The sequence below is a fragment of the Brassica napus genome, chromosome C5 (assembly GCF_020379485.1).
Source record: "Brassica napus cultivar Da-Ae chromosome C5, Da-Ae, whole genome shotgun sequence".
NCBI classification, from domain to species: domain Eukaryota; kingdom Viridiplantae; phylum Streptophyta; class Magnoliopsida; order Brassicales; family Brassicaceae; genus Brassica; species Brassica napus.
Genome location: NC_063448.1, coordinates 2842016 through 2855789, shown reverse-complemented (window position 1 = coordinate 2855789; position 13774 = coordinate 2842016). Strand labels below are relative to the sequence as shown.

The window sequence follows — 13774 nt, the reverse complement described above, 5'->3', positions numbered from 1 at the left end:
TTTCAAACTTCCCATTAAGCTCTCCATACATGTTATCCACCTTGGTGTTTATCTCTGCAGTGCTATTCTTCTGACCTTCTAGCACCATTTGCAGCATCTTCTTAATTTCGTTATCCTGAGAAGACTGCGACGAAGAGGCATTCCCTTGATTCTGGTAGTTGTTGTACTGCTGCCTTTGCTGAAATCCTGAGTTGCCCGAGTTGTTCCCCTGATATTGATTTCTGTTCTGATATCCTTGGTTGAACACACTCTGGTTCTGATTCTGGTTCTGCCTATTTCCTGCCTGAGGGTAGGACTGATGTTGTGGATTCTCCACATTGTTGCTCCGGTAAGACAGATTATTTTGCTGATTTTGACTCCATCCAAGGTTCTGATTGTAGCCTCTGTTGTAGTTTCCTTGACCACCAATGTAGTTCACATCAGCTTGCATATCATCTGAATCATCACCAACAATTTCTTGTGAGGAACGATAGCCTTGCTCCTCCACAAATTTCACAGATTTCTGATCTCTCTTGAGAAGCATCTCAATCTTGGCATTCAGCTCATCTATCTTCTTGGATTCATAACCAACACCCTTCTGGCTGGTGTCAAACCTTGACTTGCGGTTTGCTTTGCTGGATGACAGGTTGTTCAGCAAGGTGTAAGCTTCTTCAACAGTCTTGGTCATGAAATCACCATTACTTGCTGTGTCCATGGCATCTTGACTCTCTTCATGAACTCCATTATAGAAAATGTTCAGCAAGCTCACATCAGTGTAACCATGGTGAGGGCAGTCCTGTGTGTACTCCTTGAAACGCTCCCAAGCCTCATGAAAGCTTTCTGAATCAAGCTGCTGAAAGCTTCCAATTCTGCTTCTCAGATATGTGGACCTTGACTTGGTGAAGAAATGCTGTAGAAAAGCAGCTCTTGTCTCTTCCCATGTAGTAAGAGATCCTGGAGGGATGGACTTTAACCATCTGATAGCTTTATCAGCTAAGGAAAACGGGAACAACCTGCATTTCAAAGCGCCTTGAGGAACTCCATTATGTCTGCTGGTGTCACAGACTCGCTCAAAATGCTCCAAGTGATACATCGGGTCCTCAGACGGGTTTCCATGAAACGGATTTTTCTCCACCAAATTAATGAGACCAGTCTTGATCTCAAAGTCTCTTCTCTCAATGGGAGGTGGGCGAATCCCAGAACGATCGGCATAGAATGCATCTGGTGTATCATAATGTGCAAGCGTCATCCTAGGCATGCCATAGTCTCCAGCCTGTTGTCTTGCAGCTACACCAGCCTGCTGATTATCACCAGCATTGTTGCCTTCTCGTTCATCTACAGGAATTGGATTTTGCGGGTTGTCCTGAAACTGGTCTTCTTGGTGTTCAGCCATTTCAACCTCTTCAGCGGACTCAAGTCTTTTCTTTTTCACTTGTCTCTCTAGGCGGCCGAGCTCTAACTCCAAAGGTATTAAATTCGATGGTCCTTTGCTTCTAGTATGAAATCCGCTCATTCACCTGAAAACACAAACAGAAAGAGAAAGACAGAAACATTAGACAAAATAAAAATGCTATAGTCTTAAACTGATCATTAACTCTAGGGTGACCAAATGGTCCCCGGCAACGGCGCCAAAAACTTGATGTGTCGAGTTTTAACCCGATTATCTAACTGCAAGTGCACAGTAAAGTACGCAGTAGTAATGCGGGATCGAATCCACAGGGACCGATGATCACACGTAGAGTTGCAGACAAGTTAATAGCTACAGCGAACAAAGATATAATTTTGATGGTTTTTATTTAATTTTCTTTAGTGTCACAAAACATAAACAAGCTGTAAAAAGATGATTTAAACGATTTGAAAACTATTTTAAAACAAACGTTGGGCATTGGGAATTCTCAGGGATTTCTTTTTAATCAAGATACAATTAATGGCAGACACAGGGATATATTAAGAACCGTCTAGAACTCAAACACGATATTAGAATTAACCTACTTCCGTAGCGCTAATTCTCTATGTTATAGAAATCTCCACACTAACTTCCGCTGAGTTTCAATTTCTAAACAAGCATTAAGAACAGGTTCAATATGTTCACAAAGCGCAATAACATCAACTTCCGAGGGTTAAGGACACTTTGCTCATCTAAAGTATTTTCGGAAGTTCAAACAATCACTTTCGGTGCATCAAACAATCTGAAATCATGAACTAAGTGATCAATTCAGTTCAAGCAGTAAGAAATCCATTAGATGAAGAACCAAAACGTAATCCCTTAGTCTACACACGTTTTATGAATCAAAACATCAAGAAATCCCCTATGAGAACCCCTAAACCCAACTAGATGACTACTCACACATAACTAAGCAAGAACAACACGATTTTGATGAAGAAAACATGATAAGATTGAATTAAAACAGAGTAAAAGTTCAGAAGATCTTCTCCAAATGGTTTTGAGATGAACTCCTTTACAAATCTTCACAAATCACACAAAACAAGATAAAAACTCTCAAATCTCTCTCAAGAACTTGTAAATCTCCTTCTTGGTCGTCCCTGGTCTTTTCTGAGTCTCAAAAGTCGAGTTCCCCTGTCTATTATTGAGGGGAGTGGGTAAAAAGGAGTGAAAAGCTCGTTTGTGCGTGTGGAGCCCGTAGAGCGTGGGATCGGTCGATCCACATGGACCGGATCGGTCGATCTAGTGCATGAAAGCGTGGGATCGGTCGATCCACATGTACCGGATCGGTCGATCTCACGTCCTGTGCGATCAATACTTCTCATTCGGTCCATTGTTCGGTCCATCTTGCTTCTGAATAAATCCCGAATGCGTTCTTTTCTTGCAAGCTATCTAGTAACCTGCATATTACACTTAAGAACACCAAAACGCATCAAATAGACCAAAACATTAATTAAAACCGACCATTTGATGCGTTTGATGCGTTTTGGTGTTCTTAAGTGTAATATGCAGGTTACTAGATAGCTTGCAAGAAAAGAACGCATTCGGGATTTATTCAGAAGCAAGATGGACCGAACAATGGACCGAATGAGAAGTATTGATCGCACAGGACGTGAGATCGACCGATCCGGTACATGTGGATCGACCGATCCCACGCTTTCATGCACTAGATCGACCGATCCGGTCCATGTGGATCGACCGATCCCACGCTCTACGGGCTCCACACGCACAAACGAGCTTTTCACTCCTTTTTACCCACTCCCCTCAATAATAGACAGGGGAACTCGACTTTTGAGACTCAGAAAAGACCAGGGACGACCAAGAAGGAGATTTACAAGTTCTTGAGAGAGATTTGAGAGTTTTTATCTTGTTTTGTGTGATTTGTGAAGATTTGTAAAAGAGTTCATCTCAAAACCATTTGGAGAAGATCTTCTGAACTTTTACTCTGTTTTAATTCAATCTTATCATGTTTTCTTCATCAAAATCGTGTTGTTCTTGCTTAGTTATGTGTGAGTAGTCATCTAGTTGGGTTTAGGGGTTCTCATAGGGGATTTCTTGATGTTTTGATTCATAAAACGTGTGTAGACTAAGGGATTACGTTTTGGTTCTTCATCTAATGGATTTCTTACTGCTTGAACTGAATTGATCACTTAGTTCATGATTTCAGATTGTTTGATGCACCGAAAGTGATTGTTTGAACTTCCGAAAATACTTTAGATGAGCAAAGTGTCCTTAACCCTCGGAAGTTGATGTTATTGCGCTTTGTGAACATATTGAACATGTTCTTAATGCTTGTTTAGAAATTGAAACTCAGCGGAAGTTAGTGTGGAGATTTCTATAACATAGAGAATTAGCGCTACGGAAGTAGGTTAATTCTAATATCGTGTTTGAGTTCTAGACGGTTCTTAATATATCCCTGTGTCTGCCATTAATTGTATCTTGATTAAAAAGAAATCCCTGAGAATTCTCAATGCCCAACGTTTGTTTTAAAATAGTTTTCAAATCGTTTAAATCATCTTTTTACAGCTTGTTTATGTTTTGTGACACTAAAGAAAATTAAATAAAAACCATCAAAATTATATCTTTGTTCGCTGTAGCTATTAACTTGTCTGCAACTCTACGTGTGATCATCGGTCCCTGTGGATTCGATCCCGCATTACTACTGCGTACTTTACTGTGCACTTGCAGTTAGATAATCGGGTTAAAACTCGACACATCACAGGTCTATGCTAGCAAACGGTGATATCAAAATTTTTATACATTCAAATCTCCTTGGACATTATGACACAAGTTCCATCTGAAAAGCTCTTGAATTAGCAATAGGTGTTAATTTCCTGGGTTGTTCATCATCTTCATCTTGTGCTATCAAATTCATTATTGAAGTCTTTAAATTGTGTTCGCTTGGCCGTTCCTTTAGCTACACGGAACTTCATGGTTCATGTTACTACTAGAGTTTTATGATTGCTAACTGAGACAAATCAGTGTTATTACATATCTTAGTTTTGATCTTGGTATAACTGAACAATCTTAAGCAATATTTTGGAGAATTCTCACCGCAAAATAAGCACAAGGCTTTGCTTTCTTTGATGTTGCAGAATAAACTCAACATTTTTAGTCAAAGAGAAGATGAAACTATCACATCATTTGAAACATTTTCTTTTTGAGTTTATATATTCTAGAAAGACAATGTTACTAAAGGTCACACATTACAAAGGGCACACAAAGTCCAACGAAACTAGAAGCATGCTTAGAGGTCATGAAAAAAAGGTTTTACCTGCGAATCCAATGCATTTAAAAGCGCAGATTATCTTAATGATCAGAGTCCAGTTCTAAGTCCAAAACGTCCAAAATGTCGTAGTCATTGTAATACTCATCTTCTGATAAACCAGCATCAGAGAAGCCATAAGGGTAGTCCGTAGTCATCTTCTAAATTCATGTCGCTTGAATTAAATGGGTGTACGTCTCACAAATTTGATCCTCTCGTAACACCGTTATTGCCTAGAGGATGAGCACCGTCTTCTTGTTTACGAGTTCATGCCCCGTGGTAGCCTAATCATCTTTTCAGGAGTATGCCTTCTTTATTCTTTCTCTTATCCCATGCCTAAAGCTTATTTGTGATGTTTAGGATATTTTTTGGTTGCAGGAGGGTTATATTTCCAACCGTTATCTTGGAAACTGAGGTTAAAAGTTGCTCTTGGTGCTGCAAAGGGACTTGCGTTTCTTCACAGTTCAGAGACAAGAGTGATATACAGAGACTTCAAGACTTCTAACATCCTTCTTGATTCGGTATTTTACATTTTTCACTCATCTTTGATTGTGAAAGTGTCAAGCTTTATGATATAAAATATAAAACCGTATCTCGGCTGGTTGCAGGAGTATAACGAAAAGCTTTCTGATTTTGGTTTGGCCAAGGATGGGCCAATGGGAGATGAAAGTCACGTCTCTAGACGTGTCATGGGTACACATGGATATGCAGCTCATGAGTACCTTGCAACCGGTAAGTCTCAAGTTCTTTCTTTTCTGGTCAAATCTTTGTTTCTCTGGTTGGCTTTGTCTTATGAGTGTTTAAAAAATAGGTTTAGGCCTAGGCGGCAAATTAGATCTAAACAAAATGATTTTTCTAGACATTTTATTTGAAAAATCGGTCTAGATTTAAAAAAAAATCAGTCTAGATTTAAAAAAAAATCGGTTTAGACGTCCGCCTAAACAATAATTTCTATAAAGCGTCTAACCACTGTCTAGCGATTTCGTGAACATAGCTTATGATTAACCACTTTTGCATTTTTTTCTTAGGTCATCTAACAACAAAGAGTGATGTCTATAGCTTCGGGGTTGTACTTCTGGAGCTGTTGTCTGGTCGCCGAGCCATGGACAGAAACAGACCATCGGGAGAGAGGAACCTTGTGGAGTGGGCTAAACCGTACCTTGCAAACAAAAGAAAGATATTGAGAGTTGTGGATAATCGTCTTCAAGATCAGTACTCTATGGAAGAAGCATGTAAAGTGGCTACTCTGTCTCTGAGGTGTCTAACAACAGAGATTAAGCTTAGACCAAACATGAAAGAAGTGGTTTCGCAGCTTGAACATATTCAGTCTCTAAATGCTTCTAGAGGAGGGAATGTGGATTGGACGGAGAGAAGAGTGCGTAGGAGAAGTGACACTGTTGTTACCAAAAAACCTGATGCTGGTTTTGTTCGACAGACTGCTGTGGGCTGCACAGTTGTTGCTTATCCTCTCCCGTCTACCTCACCGCTGTATGTCTGAAGAGTAGTAACACGTCTATGTTCCTGATAAAGCTTTTGTAGGACATGAAGTTCTGATATCATGTCATATGTATGTGATTCGGATGTACAATTGTCATTGTTAATTAATGCAAGTTCGAATGTTCTATGCAGTCCATGTATGCTTACAGGACGAGAAACAATTAATTTGATCTTTGTAACGTGAGGTCTTATTGACACAAAGGATAAGTTAGCTCTCATGTCTGCTTATTGATAATTGTGTTTCTTTCAGTTACATGTAGAAAATTAGAATCAGTTAACATTTACAGAAAACTAGGTTGGACGATATGAATGAACCACATGCAGGAAGCTCAGAAAGAAAAATGTCGAGACACGACAAGCAATCAAAAACGAATGCAGTGAGCTATCTATAAACTCGTCCTATCGTGTGTGTTGGACCTTTAAATAAAAGACGTTCTGTGTTGGATTATGTTTGGCCTAAGGTGAATTAAGTGCGTCATTGGGCCTAAATTTTTCTGTAGCTCGACAGCTTAAAACTATTAATTCAAAAAGTGATGGGATAGCTCTAGGGGTGGGCAAAAAACCCAAACCGAACCGATCCAAACCGAACCAACCGAAGTTAAACCGATCCAAACCAAACCGTGCTCTTTACATAACCCAATTGGTTCATGTTTTACTCAACCCGAATGGTTTGGTTTGGTTTGGGTTCAAACCGAACCAAACCAAACCGAACCAAACCAATAATACAATATATTTTTATCTATATATATATATATATATATATATATATGTGTTAACATATTGTAAATTTTAGTTAAAATTTTGTTTTCCATTTTTTCTTAACTTCCATATATTTTTAAAAAATCCAAATATGATTCAAATAATCCTAATAGCTAAAGATTGTACTGAAAACAAAACCTAAAAACTATAAGCATCTAAATCGTAGCCATGTCGTTTCGTTCATCTTCTCCAATTTTCATTCTCTAAATTATGTAACAAAGTTATTATAGGATCAATAAAAACAAAAAAGTAGATGCAAATAGTCTTTTAGTTAATAGGTTTTAGAATGCTTACAAGTCTTTGTTACGCTAATTAGATTACAAATAGTCTGCTCTTTGCTTATTATGTATTTCTTCCTTTGACGTGGTTAAGAGTTTTGTCATCGAACTTTAAATTGTTTTTTGTTTCATAGATTTTTAAAGTAAACCAAACTAAATCTAAATCAAACCGAACTAAACCGAACCAAACTAAACCCAAACCAAACTCAAACCAAAGCTACTTTGGTTTTAATTGGGTTGAGTTTTTTAAAACCCAAATTAACCAAACCAAACCGAACCCAAACCGAACCCGAAACTAAACCGATATGCATACCAAGTGTGTACATATTAAGGCATAAGAGAAATCGGCTAATTCCTACGTCAACAGAGTCCAGTGGTCCCGATCAGTACATAAACACATTGTGCATATACATACAGTTAATTCAAATTTCATACACGAATTAACAGACTAAATAACCAAACAAAACAAAAAAAAATTCAAATATTTTTTTGATTAGAAGTAATATTTATGTGTTTATGTATTGATCGGGACTGCTGGACTCTGTTGAGATATGAATTAGCCGATTTCCTCCGAGGCATAATATGTGTTTGAATATTGATATCTTTAATACCAAAAATAATTTCGCTTTTGTAATCCATAAACTAGTTATGTACAGATTATATACAAACACTTTTCAAAGTATTAAGATTTTTATTATACTTCTGAAAATTTCGAAAACCCTATATGTGAAAATATTCAAAACTTGATAAATCTTTTGAAAACTTGTAAAATTTTCCAAAAGCTTTCAGAATTTTTCTGAAACTTCTCTAATTTTCATTTATGAGCAGTATTTTATCATCCAAAATACTTGCTGCTTTTATAAATTTATGTAGTTAATTAGTAGAATTCGTCATCTATGCAAACGCAGCAGAGTAGTTTAGATAATCAAGTTAGTATACTATAATTATATATTATCTAAGAAAATATCTAACTAACTAAATAGTTTTTTTTTTTTGTAAATTTGACATTTAAAACGGATAATGTATGTAAACCGCAATTTGAAATTTGATAAAATTCAATGATTTTCTCTGCATATACATATCAACCATACGAATCAAAGAATTTGTTATAGACTGGTCCTCTTGTTCGGGGCAACAACATTGGTCGACCATTTCCGAGAGATTACTCGTTCCTTCTTCTATACTATTAATATTTCCCTCCATTTGCAATTTTGCATTAGAAATATTATGTATAGTTCTTTGGCCGGTGACATTTTCAAAAGTTGACATTCCCAGCTTTCGCTTTCGGTATTCATAAGAGGTTTTGTAACTTGCAAGTATATGTATTTTGGTTCGAGGTATAATGTTTCAAAATAATTGTAGTTGCTAAGTTTGTTGTTTTGAAAACTGAGAGGCAGTCGAGAATGGGGGCAACTCTAAACGGGCTTCTGTTTTATGTGTGTGCGACTTTCTCCATAATTCATCTTGCTCACTCTCAGAATCAACAAGGTATTGATTGGTACCATATTTTATCCCTTCTGTATTATTTTTTGTTCTTATAAATATGTTATTGGACAGTTACAAAGCCTTTAATAATTGTGAGATTTTTAGATAGAACGTTATAAAAAAACACTATATATCTCTTCCCGTTCTTACCAGGATTCATCAGCTTAGATTGTGGATTACCTTCTAATGAGTCTCCTTACAACGAACCCTTTACCAATCTGACATACATATCTGACGCCAGTTTCGGCCACAGCGGAAAAACTGGTACCATACACAAAGACTTGAAGACACACTTTATGAAGCCATATACTGGTTTGAGATACTTTCCAAATGGAATACGAAACTGTTATAATCTGAGCGTGATGCAAGACACAAAGTATCTGATCAGGACTGTGTTCGTATATGGGAACTACGACGGTCTCAATGCTTCTCCAATATTCGACCTCTATCTCGGTCCTAATATTTGGACAACCGTAGATGCGAAATTATCGGGTCTAGGTATGGCTCAGGAGATCATTCACATCACAAGATCCAATATTTTGGAAATATGTCTTGTTAAGACAGGGACAAGTACACCACTAATATCAGCCCTGGAATTAAGACCTGTCGGGTTTGTTGTCTCCATCTTGAACTTGGGCTGAAGTGTCTGAAGCCCACAGAGAAGTGGAACAGGCCTCCAGAGTATTTGTTGTACTGTGGCCCACGTCAGCTTCTAGGTTTTGTTTCATAAAACCTGAGTATAAAAAAAGATCGCGTTGGTGACTTGAAGGGCGCAGCAACAACAACAGATTGAGAGGTTCAGGTGAAAGAGCAAATTGTCTTGGTTGAGAGATCGTTTGTGTTTACCGGAAGGCTAAGTTCAATCAGAAGAAGAGAGCTAGGTGTTTAGCTCTTGATTAAGCTTTGGCGTTTATAAGTTTAAGGTCACAACCCTTTTATTAATTCTTTCTCTTTGAGTTAGTGAATTGGAAGACTCTGTTCTTCCCCCAGACGTACCTTCACGGGAACTGGGTAAACAAACTTGCTGTGTCTTATCTCCTACATACAAACAGAACACAAGTTAGTATTGAGGTTAATCGATCAAGTAACATAGCTAAACGAATTCTAGCTAAAGGAACGAAGGTTTAACATAGTAAATCGACGTTTAAACCTTACAAGTGGTATCAGAGCTCTCAGGTTAGGTTTATAAAAGAACGGTTTCAGCGGTCTCAGCTGCGTTCTGGTGGTTATTAAACCTGGACTTTAGCTGGTGTTGATTTCACGATTGTTAGTGAGATCATGAAGAAGTCTAAAGTCAAAATTGAGGTGGAAAAGTTTGATGGAAAAGGAGATTTTGGAATGTGGAAATTCAAGATGCAGATGCAACTTGAGAATGCTGATCTTGACAGTGTGCTTAATGAAGAAGACACTAGTTCTACATCAGAGAAAGACAAGGATGGTGATAAGGAGACTAAACCCGGTACAGGGGTTCTTACTCGGAAAGAGATGGACAAGCGTGCTAAAAACATGATTTGTGCTAGTCTTGGAAATCTGGTGCTACGAAAGGTTATGAAACAGACTACTGCACTAGGGGTATGGAAAGCACTAGAAAAGGACTACCAAACTAAGACATTACCTAACAGAATCTACTTAAAACAACGGTTCGCTAGTTTCAAGATGGAAGAGCATCGAAGTATAGAAGAAAACCTCGATGGTTTCTTGAGGTTGGTAGATGATCTGGAAAGCTTGAACATCACAATCAGCGATGAAGATCAAGCAATACAGGTTCTGTCAAGCTTGCCCAAGCAATTTGATTCTTTAGTACATACTCTCAAGTACGGGAACGGCAAAGAAACTCTGACACTGCAAGAAGTTACCTCATCTGCATATGCAAAAGAAGTTGAGCTAAAAGAAGCTGGATTTTTTGGAAAAACAAAATCAAATGCAGAAGGTCTAATAGCAGAAAGAGGAAGATCAGAGTCTAAACCGCAAAGTAAATGGAAAGGTAGATCTAAAAGCAGAAACAGATCAAAGTCAAGACCAAGAGGTTCAGGAAAACCCAGAGAATGCTGGACATGCGGCAAAGAGGGTCATTTCAAGAAAGATTGTCCAGACAAGAAGAACTGGAAATCGAATGAATCTGTTAATGTTGCTCATGACAAAGAGCAACCCATGATCCTAACCGCAAGCGCTCACGATCCTATGAAGGAATGGGTAATGGATTCTGGCTGCACTTTCCATATCACACCGGAGAGGGAGGTACTATTTGACTTCAAGGAAGTAGACGGTGGAAAAGTCTTACTGGGAAACAACACCCAGTGTGAAGTCAAAGGTATTGGAAAAATAAAAATTATAAATTCTGAAGGAGCTCAAGTCATTCTGAGTGATGTGAGATACATGCCAACAATGGGCAGAAATCTTATCTCCTACGGACAATTGGAGAAAAATGGATGCAAGTATGAAGGGGAAAATTTTAAAGTCACCTTCTATCGAGAAGGTAAGAAAGTACTGTCTGGAAAATATCAAGATGGCTTATACTATCTACAGGGATCTGTCATAAAAGGAGAAGTATCAGTGGCTAGAGCTGAGACAAACCTAACGAATAGATGGCATTCCAGACTAGGGCATATGAGTTTGAAGAACATGAATCTCTTGGTTAAGGGAGGTTATTTGAATCCAAAAGAAGTTCACACTTTGGATTTCTGTGAAAAATGTGTCTTTGGCAAAGCTCATAAGCAAAGTTTCCCGGAGGGCAGACACACATCAAAGGAGAAGCTTGATTATGTACACAGTGATCTTTGGGGATCAGTCTCAAATGAACCAAGCTTATCAGGCTGCAGATATTTCCTAACTTTCATAGATGACTATTCTAGAAAGGTATGGATCAGGTTTCTAAGAAGCAAAGATGAAGTGTATGAGAATTTTTCAGAATGGAAGGTACTTGTTGAAAACACTACAAAGAAAAGGTTGAAATATCTATGAACAGACAACGGTCTAGAGTTCTGTAATGTCAGAATGGATAAGTTGTGCAGTGATTCTGGAGTTAAAAGGCACAAAACGTGCACTTACACCCCACAACAGAATGGGGTGGCAGAAAGAATGAATCGAACTATAGCTGAGAAGATTCGATGCATGTTAGCAGAGTCAGGATTGGAAAAATCGTTTTGGGCGGAAGCTGCTTGTACTGCAGTATATCTAATAAACAGGTCACCAAATGCAGCATTGAAGTTTAAAATCCCAGAAGAGTTATGGACAGAGTCGAGAGTTGATTACAGTCACTTAAGAAGGTTTGGATGTGTGGCGTATGTTCACATAACACAGGACAAGATGAGTCCTAGGGCTGTTAAAGGAGTTTTCGTGGGATATCCTCAAGGAGTCAAAGGTTACAGAGTGTGGATACCAGAAGATGGTAAATGCTCTAACAGCAGAAACGTTGTATTTGATGAGGATAAGCTGTATCATGATTCAGAGAAGAAGATTGAGAAACCTAAGAAACCTAAGAAAGTGACTTTCAGAACCGAATTAATACAAGGACCATCAACTCAAGGTTTTACCAGTCAAGGTGAAGCTGATTCAGAAAATGCAGAGTCTATTGGTCAAGGTGGAGTAGATTCAGAACAAGAAAGTTCAAAGTCTTCAAGTGAAACCGATGAAGACTCTGAGGGAGAAGATTTGGAACAGACTGAACACCTAGACTTAGATGACTATGTATTAGCAAGAGATAGAGAACGGAGAGTGATCAGACCACCATCAAGGTACGAGGATGGGGATTCTGTCATCGCATATGCACTGGCCTGTGCTACGATCATCGAGCTGGATGAGCCAAGAACAGTTACTGAGGCTAAGCGTAGCAAACACTGGAAAAAGTGGAAGGCATGACAGAAGAGAAATCATCTCTTGACAAGAATGATACATTTACTCTAGTTCCAAGACCAGAGAAACAAAGGGTGATTGGTTGTAAGTGGATTTATAAGTACAAAGAAGGGATTCCAGGGATCGAGGATCCTAGATTCAAAGCACGTCTAGTAGGAAAAGGATACGCTCAAGTTGAAGGAATTGACTATAATGAAATATTTGCACCTATGGTTAAACATGTGTCGATAAGAATCATGCTGTCTATAGTGGTTAACTATGATTTGGAACTGGAACAGCTTGATGTGAAAACAGCTTTTCTACATGGGGTTCTTGATGAGAAAATCTACATGGAGCAACCTGAAGAGTTTATAGAAAAGGGAAAAGAAGAAATGGTGTGCCTTCTAAAGAAATCCCTATATGGACTTAAACAGTCCCCTAGACAATGGAACCAAAAGTTTAATGAGTTCATGATGTCTCAGGGATTCACACGCTGTTCTAAGGATCCGTGCGTATACACAAAAGGCACGACAATGGAGGATATGATCTATCTACTACTCTATGTTGATGATATGCTCGTGGCAGCTAGAGACATTGGTAAGATAAACTGTCTTAAGAAGAATTTAAACAAGATGTTTGAGATGAAAGATCTTGGACCAGCATCCAGAATTCTTGGAATGGACATCAAAAGAAATCGAAAGAATGGAGTGCTAAAGCTTTCACAGGAAAGATATATCAAGCAAGTTCTAAGAACATTCAACATGGAGGAGAGTAAAGCAGTTGTGACACCTAGCAATTCTCTGTTTAAACTAAGAAGCCTAAGACCTGAAGAAATAGAAGCAGAGAGAGATGCGATGGATACAGTTCCCTATGCAAGCGCAGTAGGAAGCTTAATGTATGCAATGGTCGGCTCAAGACCAGATTTGGGATATGCCATTGGAGTGGTAAGTCGATTCATGGCAAATCCCTGTAGGAGTCACTGGGAAGCTGTGAAATGGATCCTAAGATATTTAAACGGTGCTTCAAATGTGTGTCTAACGTTTACGAAAACAGAGGAGTTTGATATAGAGGGATTCTCAGATTCAGACTATTCTGCGGATTTGGACAAAAGAAGATCAGTCTCAGCATATGTGTTCAGAGTTGGTGGCAATACGGTCAGTTGGAGATCATGTTTACAACAAGTAGTTGCCCTATCTACCACAGAAGCAGAATACATGGCTCTAGCAGAAGCTACTA

General features: G+C 38.5%; 1 protein-coding gene and 1 non-coding gene across 2 annotated transcripts; both read left to right on the top strand.

Annotated features, from left to right (window-relative positions):
* Window positions 1-755: 755 nt before the first annotated feature.
* LOC125588091 lies at window positions 756-862 on the top strand. Its single transcript, XR_007324488.1, has one exon. It is a non-coding gene; the product is annotated as a small nucleolar RNA R71 (small nucleolar RNA).
* Window positions 863-5225: 4363 nt separating this feature from the next.
* Window positions 5226-9439, top strand: LOC125587421 (probable serine/threonine-protein kinase PBL9). Its single transcript, XM_048757871.1, has one exon. The coding sequence runs from the start codon at window positions 5686-5688 to the stop codon at window positions 6184-6186; it is 501 nt and encodes a 166-aa protein (XP_048613828.1). The 5' UTR covers window positions 5226-5685; the 3' UTR covers window positions 6187-9439.
* The last annotated feature ends 4335 nt before the right edge of the window (window positions 9440-13774 follow it).